At 50.5% G+C, this 17,556-nt stretch overlaps 3 protein-coding genes across 8 annotated transcripts in view; all 3 read left to right on the top strand.

Moving 5' to 3' along the window:
* Positions 1 to 346: 346 nt before the first annotated feature.
* On the top strand, positions 347 to 4,485 carry nfatc2ip (nuclear factor of activated T cells 2 interacting protein). Of its 3 annotated transcripts, XM_086185860.1 has the most exons (10): positions 347 to 467; positions 544 to 631; positions 1,613 to 1,714; positions 1,799 to 1,859; positions 2,388 to 2,523; positions 2,739 to 2,819; positions 3,031 to 3,250; positions 3,331 to 3,475; positions 4,000 to 4,109; positions 4,194 to 4,481. In XM_086185860.1, the coding sequence occupies exons 2-10, from the start codon at positions 620 to 622 to the stop codon at positions 4,353 to 4,355; spliced, it is 1,029 nt and encodes a 342-aa protein (XP_086041986.1). In that variant the 5' UTR covers positions 347 to 467; positions 544 to 619; the 3' UTR covers positions 4,356 to 4,481. The 3 variants fall into 3 exon arrangements, with proteins under 3 accessions (XP_086041986.1, XP_086041987.1, XP_086041985.1); XM_086185861.1 differs by having other exon boundaries at positions 438 to 631; XM_086185859.1 differs by lacking the exons at positions 347 to 467; positions 544 to 631 and adding an exon at positions 1,056 to 1,342 and having other exon boundaries at positions 4,194 to 4,485.
* Positions 4,486 to 6,332: 1,847 nt separating this feature from the next.
* spns1 (SPNS lysolipid transporter 1, lysophospholipid) lies at positions 6,333 to 13,593 on the top strand. Its single transcript, XM_086185851.1, has 13 exons — positions 6,333 to 6,654; positions 8,196 to 8,411; positions 8,691 to 8,756; positions 8,836 to 8,972; positions 9,043 to 9,194; positions 9,298 to 9,364; positions 9,441 to 9,583; positions 9,667 to 9,819; positions 10,246 to 10,435; positions 10,770 to 10,835; positions 10,927 to 11,025; positions 11,355 to 11,523; positions 12,509 to 13,593. The coding sequence occupies exons 2-13, from the start codon at positions 8,204 to 8,206 to the stop codon at positions 12,577 to 12,579; spliced, it is 1,521 nt and encodes a 506-aa protein (XP_086041977.1). The 5' UTR covers positions 6,333 to 6,654; positions 8,196 to 8,203; the 3' UTR covers positions 12,580 to 13,593.
* A 438-nt stretch (positions 13,594 to 14,031) lies between these two features.
* Positions 14,032 to 17,556, top strand: part of LOC147244582 (uncharacterized) — an 11,744-nt gene continuing 8,219 nt past the window's right edge. Inside the window, exons 1-3 of one of the 4 annotated variants that reach the window (XM_086184345.1) lie at positions 14,032 to 14,370; positions 14,552 to 14,582; positions 17,295 to 17,486. In XM_086184345.1, the coding sequence (XP_086040471.1) occupies positions 17,381 to 17,486 (106 nt within the window). In that variant the 5' untranslated portion in view covers positions 14,032 to 14,370; positions 14,552 to 14,582; positions 17,295 to 17,380. Of the gene's footprint in view, positions 15,779 to 17,294; positions 17,487 to 17,556 lie in introns of all 4 variants that reach the window. The other 3 variants (XM_086184343.1, XM_086184342.1, XM_086184346.1) reach the window with 3 other exon arrangements.

The following is a 17,556-nucleotide window of genomic DNA, read 5'->3' as shown; positions in this document are numbered from 1 at the left end:
CCCATGAGCAAGAATTTGGTTACATCAGTTTTGTTGAGTGAAATGGGGGAGAATGTTGAGGTCATCTGAGTTTTTATGTTTTTAAGATTCCTGAAGTTGAATTCCAATTTCTGCTGGATTGATTGAAGATGGTCCTCCACCGCGGGGCTGGTAGAGGTGAGCGTGCTCACCAGGAAATGAACCAAGCCGACACCGATATGAGTGGAAGCCCAAATAGGAGAGTTTAGGCTGGACAGTGGGTGCCAGGACTGTTAGATTGGGCCGACCTTTGACCCCTTTTTCATTTAGAGTGCACAGAATGAACTCACACCCTCAAAGCTGATTGAACAAACTCAGATCAGCTGTTGTGGTAGTCCAGGAAAGTCTGGGTCAAAGTTTAAATCCGCTGAGGTGACATTTTATGATGGATCAGTCCCACTTTGCCATCTGTAATAATACAAGATAAATAATGATACAAACTTAAAAAAGTAAGGAAATTCTTGTGCTGTATTTATAAATACACTAAGAATATTATTAATATGTTCATTGTTTTGCCCCCGGGAGTTTTTATTCCTCCAGTCCCTGAAGGCAGCGCCGCCGTGAGTGTGCGTGAACGCAGCAATCGCGCGTCTACGGCATCATGGCGGAGGCGGTGAGTGCTGGGTTTGACACCTCTGCTTCCTCTTTTCCTCGATGAAAACTAAAATATCGAGCTGCAGATATCAAACACAGGCGTCACACCACTGTAATCAAACCCGCGACCTGCTGGAAGTGGATGACGAAGACGAAACAAACCCGCTAACAAGTGATTAACAGTAACGAGACGAGCTAACGTTTACGTCAGAGCTCTTCAAAATAAAAGCCTCCCAGGTGAAATTGGAGGAGAGAATTGATTCAAATAATACGACAGCTTATATTGTACATTTGTAATCGTGTACACTAACATTATCAGCTCAAGAATCAATCTGAATCGAACAGAGCCCTGATCCCTGCTCGTACCGAGCATCTTTTAGCTAGCTAGCTTCCAGTTCAGTGGGACTGGTGTCATTTACTGTTAGCCAGCGGTTGATACTGGTGCTGCTGGTCCCAACCTGCTGGAAGGAAAGTTAAACTGAAGAAGTGACAGTGTGAGTGTTGGTGTGGGTCGGATTGTTCGAAACGTCCGAGCTGAGCTGACGGAGAGCTGAAGCTGGCAGAGAGGAAGCCACATCCGTTCAACCTCTCACTGCTGATGCTTCTCTTCGTCAACACGTCTGGAAACGAACCAGGTCTCATCCGAGGTGGTGAGAGGCTGCGGCTTCATGTCACTGCCACGGGAAGAAGGAAACCCCCGGAGAGCAGCAGGAGGAGCGCGACTGATTCGGTGTTGAACTCCTGAACGAGTGGCTGTCTGCTGGTTGTCCTGTTTCATAGCTTCACTTTACTGAAACACCTGAATGTTACACAAAATACAGGCTCTAAAACAAAACTGCTGCTCATCATTAGGGTCTCCATTCATTCCTGTTTTCTGCACGTGTCGTTTTTTAGTAAGATTTGCAGACGGGCGGGTTCTGTAGGTGTTGGTAGTTCTGGTAGTTGCAGCACAGCTGATCTCAGATCAGCTTTAGAGACTCAGCTTCTCTTCGCTCTTCAGGTATCAGACAGTGAGACAAGCGCAGTGAAGCAGCCACCCAAACGCCGCCGCCGCATCCTCGACCCGTCAGCCATCGTTCCGGTGCCCATCTACTCCAACAAGGTAAACCGCTGGTGCTGGAGGAGGCTAGAGGCAGAACATGATGCATCATGGGAGTGTAACAGTCGCCGTCTGTCTGTTTCTCAGGTGAACAGCAGCCTGCAGTTGAAGCCAGCAGCGCCGGTCTTCACAGGACAGGAAATAGCAGGTAAGCCTAGCACGAAGACAGGTAGTGGATGGGAGTGGTCTCAGCTCTCGTTGACCTCTGGACACAGTGGAAAGAGACTTTGCCCAAAAGTTGCCTCTTGGTGCAGGAGCAGCAGCCTCAGCAAGGAAGAGTCAGACTACAGTCTGGCTGGGGAGTCCAAGCCCTCTCGAGGACTTGGGTCCCAGAGCTACGGTTTGTGGGAGGTGAGGCCGACTGTATCCAGCCTGCAACACTCAACCTCTTCCACCAGCTCGGTCCCCTTCTGGGCTGGAGGGGTACTGGGGTCCTAGTTCTTGTATCCATGAAGGGCCTTTTGAACAGTTCTTTGTCTGGCCCTTCGCCTAGGACGAGTTTGCCTTGGGAGACTCCACCAGGGGCAAAGTTCCCCCATCAGCATACTGTAGCTCCTAGGGTCCTTAGGGCACTCAGACTCCTCCACCACGATAAGGTGACGGCTCCAGGAGGAGAAGTTGCCTCATTCCTTTACATTGAAACTCAGCTGCTGATTGTTTTTCTGTCTTCCACCAGATGATGGCGCTGCCACCGACGGCCTGTGGTCAGAGTTCTCATCTCGAGGGATGGAAACGCCCTCCGTGGTCGTCACCGACTCCGATGAGGACGAAGTGGAAACCAAAGTAGTGGATGCGGAGAAGAAACCTGAGCTGTGAGTTGTGATCAGATCTCAGGGAGTTTGAAAGGTTTGTGGCATCCGGCCTCCTCAGGGTCAGAGGTCATGACTGAGCTCCATTGCTGATGCTGATCCTATGATCAGCCGTCTGAGTGATCAAGTTTCCTCCCTGATGATAAGATTTGAAACTTTAAAAAAAGAGAGATAGAAAAAGAAAACCTAAAAGTGTCATTTGTTTGTCTTTGTTTCAGGTCAGCCGTTCGCTCTCCGTCGCCGCCGCCACCCGAGAGTCCAGTCAAGAAACAGTCCAGGCAGGTCAAACGCAAGATCAGGTGAGTCGAGCGTCACCACATCCGATGCTGAAACACCACAGAAGAAGCTGGTTAATCACCGCTTATATTATTGATTAAAGTTCCTGCTGAACACAGATGATGACATCAACAATGATGAGACAACTCATGATGGTGTGTGTGTGTGTGTGTGTGTGTGTGTGTGTGTGTGTGTGTGTGTGTGTGTGTGTGTGTGTGTGTGTGTGTGTGTCAGTGAGATCAACAGGAAGCTGAGGGCAGTGAGCTCCCTTCTCTCTCCGAGGCTGCAGGACAGAAGCTCCAGACGCTGCTGCGACCTCTCGTCATCACCATGTTTAGAGCAGCGGGACGATGATGACATCATCATCTTGGATTCACTGTGCAGCTCCTCGGTTCGGGAGATCCCCCTCAAGGTCCGATGTCGGACCGACGTTCACAAGCTCCCGGTGCTGTCCGTACGTACGCACACGCCTGCTCCGCTCAGCGCTGACGCCTCCGTGCTGTGGCCTTTGACGTGTGATTCTTGTTTCCACAGACCACGCCTTTAAGTGATGTCATGACCCAGCTGTCCATCATTCTCGAAGTGCCAACGCCTCGTCTCCTCCTGTTGAGGGAGGAAGTGGAACTTCCTACAGGCTCCACCATTGGTGAACTCGGCCTCAGCATTGCTGACATCATAGGTAGGTCACATGACACACGGCCACTAGCGTTGTTTATAACCAAGATGTCTGCTGCTGATACTTGAGGGAACCGCGTCCACGCAGGAGCGCCTAGGACACCGAGCAGCTGAGGTGGTCCTTGAACACCGCCGCCACTGTGACTGACCGGAACTCAAAACAGATTCCAGATGCTGATTGTGCCAAAATCCCCCTCCCCCCTTCGTCCAGCAGCAAGTCACCAGATTAACGCCACAATTCTTGGCAGAACTCTCCAAAATGCAGCGGCCAGTAGAGTCAGACAGGAAGTAGAACTACCGAAGCTGCGTCTGACCTGGTCGACGAGAGCTGGAGGGAAGCTGACACGGTCAAACGCTGAAGTGATGATTGAAACGTGTGTTTATCTGACTAACCTCCGACCAACCCCAACATTCCTGCCGGGAATGCAAGCGTGGCGAAGGTTGTAAAGATGGCGGCGGTTCGCGGCTGTCATGTGTTTTCAGAGGTGAGAGTTGAACGTGGTCATCAGGTGGTTTCTTGTTGTGCAGATTGCGTTGTGCTGGCACCCGAGGACGAAGGCGGCAGCCGCAGCAGCAGCATCACCATTCGCCTGCAGGGCAAAGACAGGAATTCTACTCAGGAGTTTTCTCTAAACAAAGTTCGTAGCTCCTCGTCCTCCTCTCCCCTCCATCACGCCACTTTGACAGGAAACGCATCGGTGATGTCATCTGTGTGTTCGCAGGAGGCGGCGCTGGGCTCCGTCTTCTCCCAGTACATGTCAGGGATGCCTGCCAGGGTCCAGCAAAATATCTGCTTCCACTTCGATGGCTTGAAGGTGTCAGCCAGCCAGACGCCGGCGCAGCTAGACATGGAGGACGGTGACATCATCGAGGTCTGGATGTGAATAAAACACGAAGCTCCTTTTGTTAGTTTAGTAACTTTAACTGTAAATGTCCCAAAGTTCTATTTTTTGAAACTGCTAAGTTTTATAAAGTTGCTGATGAAACCCGTCTCTCTCCCGTCCTCCTTCCTCGCCGCTGCTGGATGTCAGAAACCGGTGGTCATTTTTACATTTTTCTAAGAACGAGTGAAGGACGAATCCTACAGATTCTCACGTAAAATGAACTCAAGTGTCTGAATCAGGACTGGAGTGCTCCTGCTGGTTCTGTCATCTGACGGCCCAGGACTGAGAAACAGAACCGGGACCGCTCCAGACGGGACGCTTGGGACCGACTTCCTCCTGGAATATTTGCTGTTAATTGTTAGAAAATAACTGAAAGTACTTGCATGCTGTCTTTCACATCTGCAGGATTCGTCAGTTTTGAGTGTCATCATTGTCATTCAGCTGTTGTGCCTGCTGTGACCGTCAATGACGGCGTTTGACCAGGAGATGGCGCCGCCGACCAAATCACAGGGTCATTGGATGTTTGCGTATGTCTTCATGAGACTCTGCCCCAGGGGCTCGACTGCAACAGGTCGCCTCGATGTCTCCTTCATGAGGTCACAGAATCCTCCAGAAAACCCAAAATACCGGCGCCATTCTATACTTTGTGATGTCATCATCTGATCATCAGCAATTTTGATATATTTAAATTAGGATACTTTAAAGGGGGAGTTGACCCAAAAGTGGAAACTTGGTCATCGTTACTCCCCCTGGTGCTGACGGAATGTCAGCTGACATGTTGGAGTCTTTAAAATACTGCTGGGGTTTCACAGGTAAAAGTACTGCAGTAATCTCGCAAACGGCCGAAGTGACTGGGGACCAACTTTAAACGTGCACAAAAAACCAACAACACACACACTGAAGTCCTCTGTGTTTAGGCAGACATGACTGATGCCGTGTTTTTAGCGTGTCAAGCTTCCCCAGGTGGCTCTAACCTGAGCAGTAATACCACCCTGCGTGCATCTCTCTCTCTCTCTCTCTCTCTCTCTCTCTCTCTCTCTCTCTCTCTCTCTCTCTCACACACCTGCTCTACCAGGGATGCAGTAGTAATCACTTCATTAATCAGGCTCCCAAAGTACAATCGTCCGTGTGCTCGTCCTCCTGTGAGCCCTGACTGCTGTCGGTGGGGAGGACAGAAATGTGGGGGAACTGTGAGAAGCCGCTGGTGTCCTGAGAGGAAGAGAGCCAGTCGCCACCGCCTCCTGGCCCGGACCAGCTCATAGTTCTCTGTTCTCCCTCACCTCATCTGGTTTATGGCTCATCCAACAAAGATGAGCTGATGTTCCAGCAGGGAGTGGTGTGCTTGTCTCTCTCGCCAGGGTCAACAGGTCATTTATAGGCTCACTACTTTATTATGCACAAATAAAACCTCCGGAAATTTGGTTGATCAGTTGAGTTCTTCCAGTTGCATTTCACACCTCTCGCTGAACGGTGTCCTGAGTTCTGATGCTTCCGGTCTCTTACAAGGCTGATACTACTGAAACACAGAGAGCACGCGAGCACGTCACATACAGGGACACACAACAGGACAAAACTACACACTCATCTGTGCAGCAGGTGGTGCACATCTGGGTTCTCTGACTCCTCCTGGCGGTGTCACGTCGGTTGATGAATGTCTGAGTATTGAAGTACTTGAAGAGGTTTGGCAGCACTGAGATCCTCCTGATTCGAGCGGAGAGTTTCCTCTTCAGCCTCCTGGATTCCACGTGAAGATGCTGGAAACCACTCGTGAATGACGTGAACATTTCCCATCAGACACGTCACGGCTCCGAGACCTCAACACAAAACACAACAGAGCGCCATGGCAACAGTCCAGCTGGAGAAGGAGCTCATTCAGAGGAGAGGAAAATACAGGAAGGAGCAACGTTTTGTGAGAAAGAAACTCACGATTAAATAAGAAAACCCAATGTTTTCATTCATTCATTTTTAATTTGGACATAAAAAATAAATCCCAACAGCACTCATGTTGTCGACCAGACAGTGGTGCAACGTTTTGCTGCCACGTGACTAGAGAGTCATGTGAGGTGCGTAGCGGAAGTTCAGTCAGATCCATCATGGCGGCACCAAACGATTGTCATCTCTGAAGTCTCCGTCTCTGTCTCTCTGGTGCAACTACCGCTGCTCGCGCTCTCCGGGGTTCCGTCATGACCCTCGGACCGTGGTCGTAACTCTGCACGACGAAGCAGAAGCAGAAGCAGAAGCAGACTGGGACGGAGCCGAACGACGCGCCGACAGCTCCAGTGACTCATCCTCCTCCGAGGTAAACAACCGCGCAGCATGTAGCTTGTAGCATGTAGCTTGTAGCATGTAGCCCGCCGGACTTAGCATCGCCGCGGGGGTGTTTGATGTTGCTGACAGCGGAGGTTTGTGAGACGTCTGTGGTTCGTCTCCTCCTGTTTGGGATTTCAGAGTCCTGACGGAACTTATTTCGGTTCCGGTGACACAACCGAGTCCTAAACCGGATCATGCGGACAGTAGCGTGACTGATCGAAGCCGCGGCGGGAACCGGTGACTGCAATCGATGCTGAAGGTGATTCACGTTGATGAAGAGTCACGTGATCGGAGAAACTCCCAACCGGACCCTGGTCCTGTCAGGGTCCTGATGTCCCGGTGGAGTTTGACCCGATAGAGTCACTTGGACACCCTCAGCGAGACGCACTCAATCAATCAATCAATCAATCATCAACTGCAGGTTGTTGCAGCATCAGCGGAAGCGAAAGAAGAATTGTGTGTGTGTGTGTGTGTGTGTGTGTGTGTGTGTCATTGAGGACCTCAGTTAAACATTTCTCAAGTCACAAGCTGCTCACGTGGTGGTAACCTGACTTCTTCTTCTGTGGTCAGGAGCAGAGGTCAGCACATTTCAATCCTTCTGGCTTTTAAGTCCCAGTCGCAGAAAATTTATGAAACTGGCAGAGAAAGTTGAGTCGAAAACCTTCGAACAGGAGCGCGGTCATGTCCAGTCGGAACCCTCCGGACGCAGCGACCCGTAACCGTCCTGCCGTTGTCCCACCAGGAAGGGATGAGAACCTGCAGCAGCCGAGCTGCACCTCGCCGCCCAACCAGTTCTTCAGGTTTAGCATCCTTCAAAGAGGTCATGTGACCAGTTCCGTCTGCATGGGTCTCAGGATTATGTTCAGAACTTGAACAGCGGTCCAGGATAGGTTTCAGCTCTGACGTTTGAGCGTTTATTGGCTCAGGAGGCATCACGACCTCCGTTCAGAGAAGTTTCAGTGTCGGTTTGCTGCTTGGGAACGATTTCCTGAAGCTGTAAGGCTGCTTGTTGTTTTTGAATCCATCGTCGCCATGGATGAACCCAGCAGAACCGTGTTGCTGGATGTCCTGCGACTGCCGAGGATGAAGCAGGGGCAGGGCCGCGGCGGTGCAGTCAGACTTGAATCGTGACTTAACGGTCCTCGCGCGGTTGTGTCACGTTCCAGCAGCGGCAGGTCATCCTGGCCTTCCTCCCTCAATTCAGCGTAGGAAGGCGACACTGGTCAGGCTGACGGGAGTTCCAGGACGGGGGAGGAGGGCGCCGGAACGCCAGAGCTCCTCACGGGAGCCGGTTGAGCACAGGGGTCACGTGACTGACGACCCTCAGCCATGAGTGGTGGACATTTGTCGTTGTTTCATAAACACAATTATTGATGATTGATTAAAGGAGAAAATGTCAGCAACAAAAGAAAACAGTCTCAGTGATCGGAAACAAGTCCGATTCATTCATGGTCAGAGGTCATTTTGAGAAGAAGAAGAAGAACACGTGAAACGTTAGCGGTGTGCTAACGACTATGTTTGATCCCGCAGCGGCGACCATGTCTCTGGCTGAGCCAACATCTGAGTCGGCGCCCTTCTTGTCCGATGACAGCGAGGCAGAAGTTCCGGAGGAGCAAGGCGGGGCGGCGGGTCAGCCGCAGCCAGACGAGCCAGCCAGCGGCGTGTCCCAGGTCCGAGCGGCACTGACCGTCTTCGTCCTCTGCTACGTCAACCTGCTCAACTACATGGACAGATTCACCGTGGCAGGTACCTGGAATGTCCTGGATCATCCTGGAATGTCCTGGATGTCCTGCTGCCATGAACATCCGGACTTGATGTGTCTAGATTAAAAGAAGGCGGAGCTTCAGCTCAGCATCAGTAGCTTCTTGTTCAGTTGTTGATTATTCCAGGAATTCCTGTTTTTTTCCTCTCTGAGACACTGAAGAGACAAAAGCAGTCAAAGTCGTGTCATTCATCTCGTTTCCGTGGTTCCCTGCCGCCCGGCGTGTTTCTAACAGCAGACCAACGCGTGTGTTTCTCCTCCAGGCGTCCTCCCCGACATCGAGCACTTCTTTCAAATCAACGATGAGTCGTCAGGTTTGCTCCAAACAGGTAAGCAGACCTGAAGAAACCATCTGACCTCTGACCTCTGACCTGGACTCTGACTTGATCCAAGACTGTTTGTTTGCAGTTTTCATCTGCAGCTACATGTTCCTCGCGCCGGTCTTCGGTTACCTGGGCGACAGGTACAACAGGAGGTTAATCATGAGTTGTGGCATCGCTTTCTGGTCCCTGGTGACCCTCGCCAGCTCCTACACCCCCAAAGAGGTGAGCGACTCTTGTTCCGCTGATGTGCCCTCAACCGCCGCTGACTGCTTGTGATTTTTCCCGTCGGCAGCATTTCTGGGTGCTGCTGCTGACTCGCGGCCTGGTGGGAGTCGGGGAGGCCAGCTACTCCACCATCGCTCCCACCATCATCGCTGACCTGTACGTCAAGGAGAAGAGGACAAACATGCTGTCCATCTTTTATTTCGCCATTCCCGTGGGCAGGTAGGAGGCGGGTGGAAGTTTATTCAGAACTGTAGATTTCTTCAACGGCGTGATCGTGTTTCTCTCTGTGACGCCATCTTGCCTGTGTATGTCTTCCTGTCAGTGGCCTGGGGTACATCGTGGGCTCTCAAGTCAGCAATGTGACGCTGGACTGGCACTGGGCTCTGCGGGTACGTCCTGGTCTACGAGACGCGAACGGGGTGTCCTAGCGTGACAGCCATGTTTCAGCTCTTCCTTCTGCCTCAGGTGACACCGGCGTTGGGGCTGATCGCAGTGCTGCTCCTGTTATTTGTGGTCCAGGAGCCCAAACGAGGCGCCATCGAAGCTCGACCAGAGCATCACCTGCACCAGACCAGCTGGCTGAAGGACCTGCAGGCCCTGAGCAGGAAGTAGGTTCACCATCGCTCACACCCATAACGGCGAGTTGACGCTGAACATTAAACCTGGTAAATCCCTCTCGTCTCCTCCACAGCCTCAGCTTCGTGCTGTCCACTCTCGGCTTCACGGCGGTGGCGTTTGTCACTGGTTCTCTGGCTCTTTGGGCTCCGACGTTCCTCCTGAGAGCGGCCGTGTTCACTGGGGAGCGAGCGCCCTGCATGGAGGAGCACTGCTCCTCCACGATCAGGTACCTCCCACCTGGCTCTCATCCCAGTCAACAGCATTCTCCTCTCCCATTGGTTGCCTCAATCATGTCGCCGCCAGTTGTTTGATGATGGGGGGTGATGTTAGCTTAGTTACTCACAAGCTAGCAAAAGAATCACTTGATTTCCTGTCAGTCTTTCACAATAAGACTCAACATAAGTACACCTTCATACATTTTGAAGGTGAGATCACCGCACTGGAGGTGATCTGTAACTGATCCAGGATCAGGCCTGACAGGACAGACAGAAAAGGAAACCTCTTCTACTGTTGACATGACAACCTGTTAGAAGTTGGCGCCTCAGCTGACATTGTTAGGTCACTAGTGGTCATGCAAAGGAAGTTAGCCTCGCATGCTACCCTCGGTAACATACTGCTCCCTTCGGTCTGTTTCCTGTTGTGTTTCTGGCAGTCTGATTTTCGGCGCCATCACCTGCATCACAGGTGTGCTGGGCGTGGCCAGCGGTGTGCAGATTAGTCGACTGCTGAGGACGAGGACGCCCCGTGCCGACCCGCTGGTCTGTGCTGCCGGCCTGCTGCTCTCGGCGCCGTTCCTCTATCTGGCCGTCGTCTTTGCTGAGGCCAGCACCATCGCCACATACGTGAGTCCCAGTCCTGCCCGCCAGGCAACCCCCCAGCTGATGAAGTCACCTCTTTCATTTATGATCAAATGTGATTATTTGGGTTTGGGTTTTTTTTCTTGAAAGAAATGTATCATGATGAGTTCAGGGACCATCGTAAAGTTCTTATCCTTTGAAGCTTACGAGGGGTAAACCGAGAGTCTGTCAGCTTTCCTCCCACTGTTGAAGCCTGAATGAGGTTTGACCACCAGGGGGCAGAAGGAGGTCTTCCTGCTCCTGACGCCGCTCATCTGGTTGAGTTTCTCTCTTGGTGTTCACGGTTGAGGTGTGATGCGTTTCCTGTTTGCCACCTCAGGTCTTCATCTTCCTGGGAGAGACCTTCTTATCCATGAACTGGGCCATCGTGGCTGATATTCTGCTGGTGAGGAACCTCCAGTCTGCTGCTCTGGTGACGATGTCACAAGTCACTTTGTTGACACTTTTCTAACTGTCAATCATCGGCTGTTTCCCAGTATGTGGTCGTTCCTACCCGACGTTCCACCGCTGAGGCTCTGCAGATCGTCATCTCACACCTGTTGGGAGATGCAGGAAGTCCGTACTTGATAGGAATGGTACGACACACACACACTCTCACACACACTCACAAACACTCACACTCTCACACACACACACACACTCACGCCGCGCCAGCCGAGGAGGTGTGATGAGTTCAGGCCGTCGCCTCATTCTCATGTTCATGGTATTTGAGGGGTGAGACGTTTGTGTGGGAGTAGGAACACGTTGGTCGCTGCAGGCAGACCCACGCTGGCTGCCTCCAGTCTCTGTGCTAAGCTAAGCTAACGCCCACTGCCTCAGGTTTTCTAACGCGGCCACGCCAGCGTGACGAGCGTCTGTGGACCAGCTGAGGGTTTGTTGCTGACTCTCTTCTCTGGTGTTTCAGGTCTCAGACTCTCTGAGGAGGACGGATTCTTTCCTCTGGCAGTTTCGCTCTCTGCAGCTCGCTCTGCTGCTCTGCGCCTTTGTGTCAGTGATGGGCGGGGCTTTCTTCCTCGCCACCGCCCTCTTCATCGAACGAGACCGCCATCGTGCAGAGAACTTCATCCCAACAGGTGAAACTGATCTTCTCCACGTTGAGCTCAGCTGATCAGAAAGGTCGATCAGGGATTTGAACCTTACTTCTAAGATTTGTTTGGTCTGATTTGATCCAAAAGAAATGAAATCCATCTGAGCTTTGATTTCATTTTTGTCATCATTGCTGTCCTGACATGAGCTCCTTGGGCGTCAGCTGTGCAGTCCTGTTACCATGGTTACAGCTATGGCTTTCTGGCTTCCAATAGTTTCAGGTTTTTCTCCCATAAAATCTTTTTTTCATGGGTTTTTACATTTTTTTTATAAACCAGAAAACAGCTTCCATACATCATTTTGTTTTTGAAGTTGTTTCTGTTACATGCTTGACTTTCCTCTCCAGGACCCACGCCGACCACAACGGCCCGGGCAGGAAGCTGAACGTCACCTTGTGTCCTTTGTTTTGTTTGTGTCACCTGCTAAAGTACACAATTTAATCAACCCACAAATATTCACCACTGACGCCGATTCTGTCCGCCATCATGAGATATCGGTGCCGTGACCCAGAAACACCAGAAAAACGAACCCTGTTACGTTTGGGTCCATGACATCATCACCGCCGTCTCCAGGGACTGCGTCTGGGTGACGGCAATTTAATCTTAATAAATTTTGATGGCAGTTTGGACCAAGTATGCATTCATGATTCACCATGTCTGTTGCCATGACAACAAACTGGCACCTTCAAATAAATGCCGTTTATGTGGGAGGAGCTCTGATCAGCCCGGTGGCGGCAGGTTTCTGAATTTCTGACCAGAATTGAACGCGGTTGCAGTCGCGTCTGTGTTTCTACTGTGACTTTGCATCCTTTTGAAATACAAAATCATGAGTTTTAGGAGAGTCACATGATCCAACAGAGAATGGCAGAAGTCGGGAAGTGGCGGTCTTCTCTCATGAGAAGTAGGACGCCATTTTCCCTGAACCAGCTGAGAAGAAGCAGAATAAATCCAGCTCGTGTTTCTCTGTTCACAGACGACGCTCCGATCGTCGTACCGAAGAGTGGGCGGTCCACTCGGGTGCCGGTGTCCAGCGTTCTGATCTGAAGGCTGTTCTCCCGGGGTTCGACACGCAGCTCTGCTTGTTTTTGTTTTCTTGTTTTCTTTTAGGACGCTGAGTGAACTGTCTGCCATGCAGAAAAAGTTTAGGACTTGTTTACGATCTGAGTTTTGACTCTAACTTTTTATAACCTTCCTGAGGAGGAGGAGGTCCTCCACCTCCAGGTGTTCATCCTGTTGACTGTGCTGATGTGATGGTGCTGATGTCATCACCTGATGGACAGAGTGAACCAGCTGGCTGCAGCCGCAGATGCAGAAAATAATAAGTGATCCGTAGAACCAAAAACATTGTTGTCTTTCTAAACGGGTCAGTTTTCATAACCTCATATTTGTAATGTAGGAAATACTTCAACCTCTAACTGAAGTGTTTGGACAGAGAATGATCCAAGCTGGAAGCGGACCAGGATCTATTTTTAAAGAGACAGGTTGTAAGTCCTGGAACAAGCTAGCTGGGAGGGCCCGTCTCCTAATACCGCTTAGTTCCTCAGGAGGCAGTAATGAGTCACTTGTGTGAAAAGAGCTCACAGAACCTGCAGTTATGCCAAGTAACCAACAATCTCTCTGCCGAGCTTCAACTCAACTGCTCATGCTAAGGAAGTTAGCATTTCCTTGTCTCATAAGAGGTCAACACAACACCCTTCTGCCCCCTGTTGGTCTGGAGTGTGACACGTTGAGCTCACCTGTGTCCCTCTTGGATCGTCTGTCTTCACAAGAGACATGGTGGGTTGTCTGAGGAGCCTGGCGTTTTCTTTGTTCTCACAGGTTTGACTTTGTTTTGTCTTTTTAAAAAGTTGGAAAGTTTGATTCATCAGAGCTCGACTGAGGGTGAAGCGTGTTTATCAAATATGTAACGACATGGTTATTTATAACATCTAAACAGTTCAAATGTGGATCATCAGATTTGTTAAACTCACTGTTTTTAGCTAATCTTTTGTGAATTATTAAATGAAAATTAATTGTCAATATTTGTTTGTGTTTGTTTGCTCTCAGTCACGGCAAAATGTCCTGTCGTTGAGGTGAAGCGTCATAACTGCGTTGTGTCGGCCGATCCGGAGGTCTTTTTGAACTTAGAACTATTTTGTATTTGAGCAAACATTTGCATGTCAACATTTAGACAAAATGTATTTTATTAGAGACTCCAAATCAAAAGCAGGTATTTTTACCAGATTGGACAAAACACAGGCCTCTTAACACAATCTGACAGATTTATTCCATCAAATTTTAACATTAAATGCAGCAACAAAGAGAAACCGCGCATGTGTTCTGTGTGCTTCCACGTTCGACTACGACGACGGTTCTCTGCTCTGCACCAGTTAGAGATCGGTTTGCTCAGTCTTTCCTCCGGCACCTGGAGGAAAACTTCTACAGGTGGAAATTAGAGGTTTTTTTTTGGAAGGTTTGAAGCTGGAGTTAAGGTTTGTCCTCGTCAGCGGGGGTGTCTCCTCTCCTGTCCTCCGTCAGCCGAGGAAACGAGGACACGGCCTGTGGTTTCCTGTTGGCAGGTGGGAGGATGCTGAGACGGTTGCTGCAGCGCTGCAGGCTTCTCACCGCCACTCGAGGTGTTGCTGTCACGTCGACTTCCAACTTCTGCTGTGCGTTTGAGTCGTGAGCCGTTCATTTATGTTCAGGTGCCTCTGAGACGCGGCCGCTGGTCCCGATGGACTCCAGGAGCTTCTTCTTTGGACAGATGTGATGCGAGCTGAAGGTCAGAGGCCAAGTCACCAAGGAAACATCGAAGATCAGAGCGGCTGCGGTGGGACGTGAAACGTGACTCAGAAGGTGATTGGTGAGAACTGAGGGAGCAGCAACAGCAGAGGGGACCAACAAGTGAGGAGAACCAGCGGGGGAACGTGACTTAAGACGTCCTCGGGCTTGGTGGACACTTGCTGACTCCTCATGTGGTCCAAATACTGTGAGGGACACGAGAACAGCTGATCCTCTCCTTCCTGTCCCCCAACAGTCTCTCCCATCATTGTAGTTTTCTGCTGAGGGTGAGTTTCCATCGTTTTGTCTTCTGTCATTTCATGTTTGTTCCCAGCATGCATCTGGCTTCCTGGAGGTTAGGATGGAGGCCAACCACGTCGGTGACACCCAGAGGTCTGACTGGTCCCGTTTTTTAGTTTGTAGTGGAGTTCACGTGACAATTTCCTTTTTCCTGTCACTCAGGGAGACAGCATTACGCATAAGAACTATCGGGATCCTCCGTGTCCCAACAGGAGGGGGCAGCGTTTTGCCGTGCAGGAATACGTCAAAGTCAAACGGCAGCGATTAGCTCGCTTCGCTTCGTAAAACTCTGACAGCTTCACGTGGAATGTTTGTCAGGTTGCCTGGTTTGTTTGCGGCCTCTGTGCGGCGCTCCTTCTGCCTCCTCTGCTCCTGCACTGCTCACGCTCGCCTCTGGTTGCCCTCAGATTCTGGGGGAACCTTCTCCTCTTCCTTGGCTCTTGAGGAGTTTTAGCACCCCTTAGCTGTTCCCAGCAGAACCAGACCCGGTCCTGCTGGGACCTGCCGTTGCCATGGGAGATGTGTGTTGTTCCCCAGAAGCGCCGCTGCCCCACAGCCCTCCAGCACCTTCAGGAGCCGAGAACAAGAATTCTCATACTACAAATTTTGATGTCAACTTGGAACCAAAGTGTTGGTTCTGGTGGTGTCTTGGGGACGATTCTAGAAACGCACCCCAGAGATGCTGGTTCACATGAGGGCACGGAGACCTTTCACTCAAGAGGCAGGAGTACACAGTTCCATTATTCAAGTAGAAGTACAGGTCCTCATTAAAAATACTCTGGTTAAAGTAGAAGTACTGATTCAACTGGCTTGGAGTAACAGTTAAGAAGTACAGGCTCTTAAATGTACCCAGAAGTATAAAGTACTGAGTGTTTCTGTGCTCCTCCTGCAGTACTGGCTGCTTCACTCTCATCACATTGAAGCTCCACCTCCTCTACTCTCACGCCACTGACGCCATTTCTCCGCAGTCACATGTCTGTAACTTAATATGATGGACAGCTTCGTCTTTTTCTCTTTAATGTTTTGGTGAACAGCGACCGAGGGTTGTGTGCGTTAGCGCCCCTGGTGGCAGAGCCTGTTTGTTAAATGGTGCAGCAGGAAGTGCAGAGGCCTTTGATAAGATCTGGAGAATAAAAGCACCAAAACGGTCCGGCGCGGACGCCTGACCCATCCGATTGAAGCGGTAGGTCACCCAAACGCAAATGGAGGCTGCAAACGTGGCGTCAGTGAGGTTTTTCTGAGGCGCTTGGCGTGTCGGGGCTTCAGGGCGCTTGCATGACTCCAGACCAGCAGCACGGAGGAATTTTATAGTTTTATTGCTCTCATTCACCTCAGTGGAGTGGGGGGTTACTGCAGCACCTGCAGCTGTGGGACTCCAGCAGCGGTTCTACCCGACATTACGTCGCATGAGGGCCAGGAGATGTTTGGGTGAACTGCCCTTTTCAGTAATGGAGTATTTTTACTTTTCTGCTTCCCAGTTCTCTGACCTTCGACCGCCATAATCCTCTGTCCGTTCTTGAGTTGAGGGATCCTCTCGGTGTTCCTGACCTCTCACGTTTATGAGCATCAGGCCGCCATCATTAAAACATCACATTAGAAACCCTCTACTACAGCTGAGCGAAGGCCGTGAGCGCAGCAGCTGCAGCCTCTCTGACTCTGGCCTGGCAGCCGGGCGGTGCTGCCTGAGCTGCAGTCGCGCCTCCACGCGTTTTTATTTGATTTGGACTCAAATGGCTCAAAGCTCAGCGAGGCAGCACTGAGAGGAAGATGTCCCAGCACCAACGTTAGAAGAACCTTTCACCCGTGGTTTTATCCTCCTCCTCTTCTCCACAGCTCTGACTTGGTTTATGCTCATTTCCTGTTCGGGGTTTTTTATGGTGCAGCAGAAAACAAAAAAACACACCTAAAGATGTGGCTCACAAGATGGCCGCTGTAACAGGGCGCCTGGGGTCCCTGTGAGCATGACAGCACAAAGACTTTAGTGACTAAAAACATGGCAGGGCTGCGTCTGCAGAGGAACGCCGGCTTGGTTCTTTCCACCTCGAGTGGTTGACTCGAGTCGACTCGAGTGTTTTTAGTTGTTGGTTCAGACCTGCAGGGGAAAGAGGGCGAGCTTCACCACGTGTGTGATGGGTTTCCTTCCTGTGTGACGCACCGCCGCTGATAATCATCGCATTCTTGTGATGCTGCAGGAAAATAAAAAACCCCAGTTTGAGAAGTAAAATGTTTCCCTCCTCATTACAGTGCAGAAGTAATAAAAGAGTAGAAGAAGAGATTCAGAGCTGAATGTATTATGAATATTACACAGCAACTACTACACACATCATACTAATACATCATTAACTGTACTACAGTTAATTCAACACTGCCTAAAGGAAAATCAAGTCATGATGTCACTTCCTGTGCAGCCTCAGTTTCACTGGCTTTTATAACTCCTGACCAGACTAGAATGAGCTAGACTAGACTAGCCGAGACGAGACTAAAGTAGACTAGACTAGCCTAGACCAGACCAGACTAGACAAGACTAGCCTAGACCAGACTAGACTAAGGTAGACTTGACTAGACTAAACCAGACTAGACTAAACCAGACTAGACGAGACCAGACAAGATGCGACTAAGGTAGACTAGACTAGACTAGACTTGTCTAGACTAGACAGGACTGGACTCAAAAAGCTGCAGAACTGTTGTTCATCTTTCAGGTGTCTACATCCGGAGGAACAGCAGCCACGCGGTGAGCTGAGAACAGTGAAGACGTGAGCTCCCTCTTGTCCTCCTCAGATCAAACATGGACGTCTCCTGGCTCCACCTGGTCCTGGTGCTCTCCGTCTTGGTCTCCATCGTCCTGCTGGCCCTCAACTGTCTGGACTGCAGGAACAACGGCCCACTGGGTGGTTAAGCGCCTTAATGACACTTCCTTTGGTTTCACATGTGATGTTTAATTTCAAAATAAAGTTGAAAACA

Source organism: Aulostomus chinensis, chromosome 18 (genome assembly GCF_037954235.1).
Source record: "Aulostomus chinensis isolate RoL2024-O1b breed Wild chromosome 18, RoL_Achi_v1.0, whole genome shotgun sequence".
Lineage (NCBI taxonomy): Eukaryota > Metazoa > Chordata > Actinopteri > Syngnathiformes > Aulostomidae > Aulostomus > Aulostomus chinensis.
The sequence above is the reverse complement of the archived record's forward strand: the minus strand, read 5'-3'. Positions and strand labels throughout refer to the sequence as shown.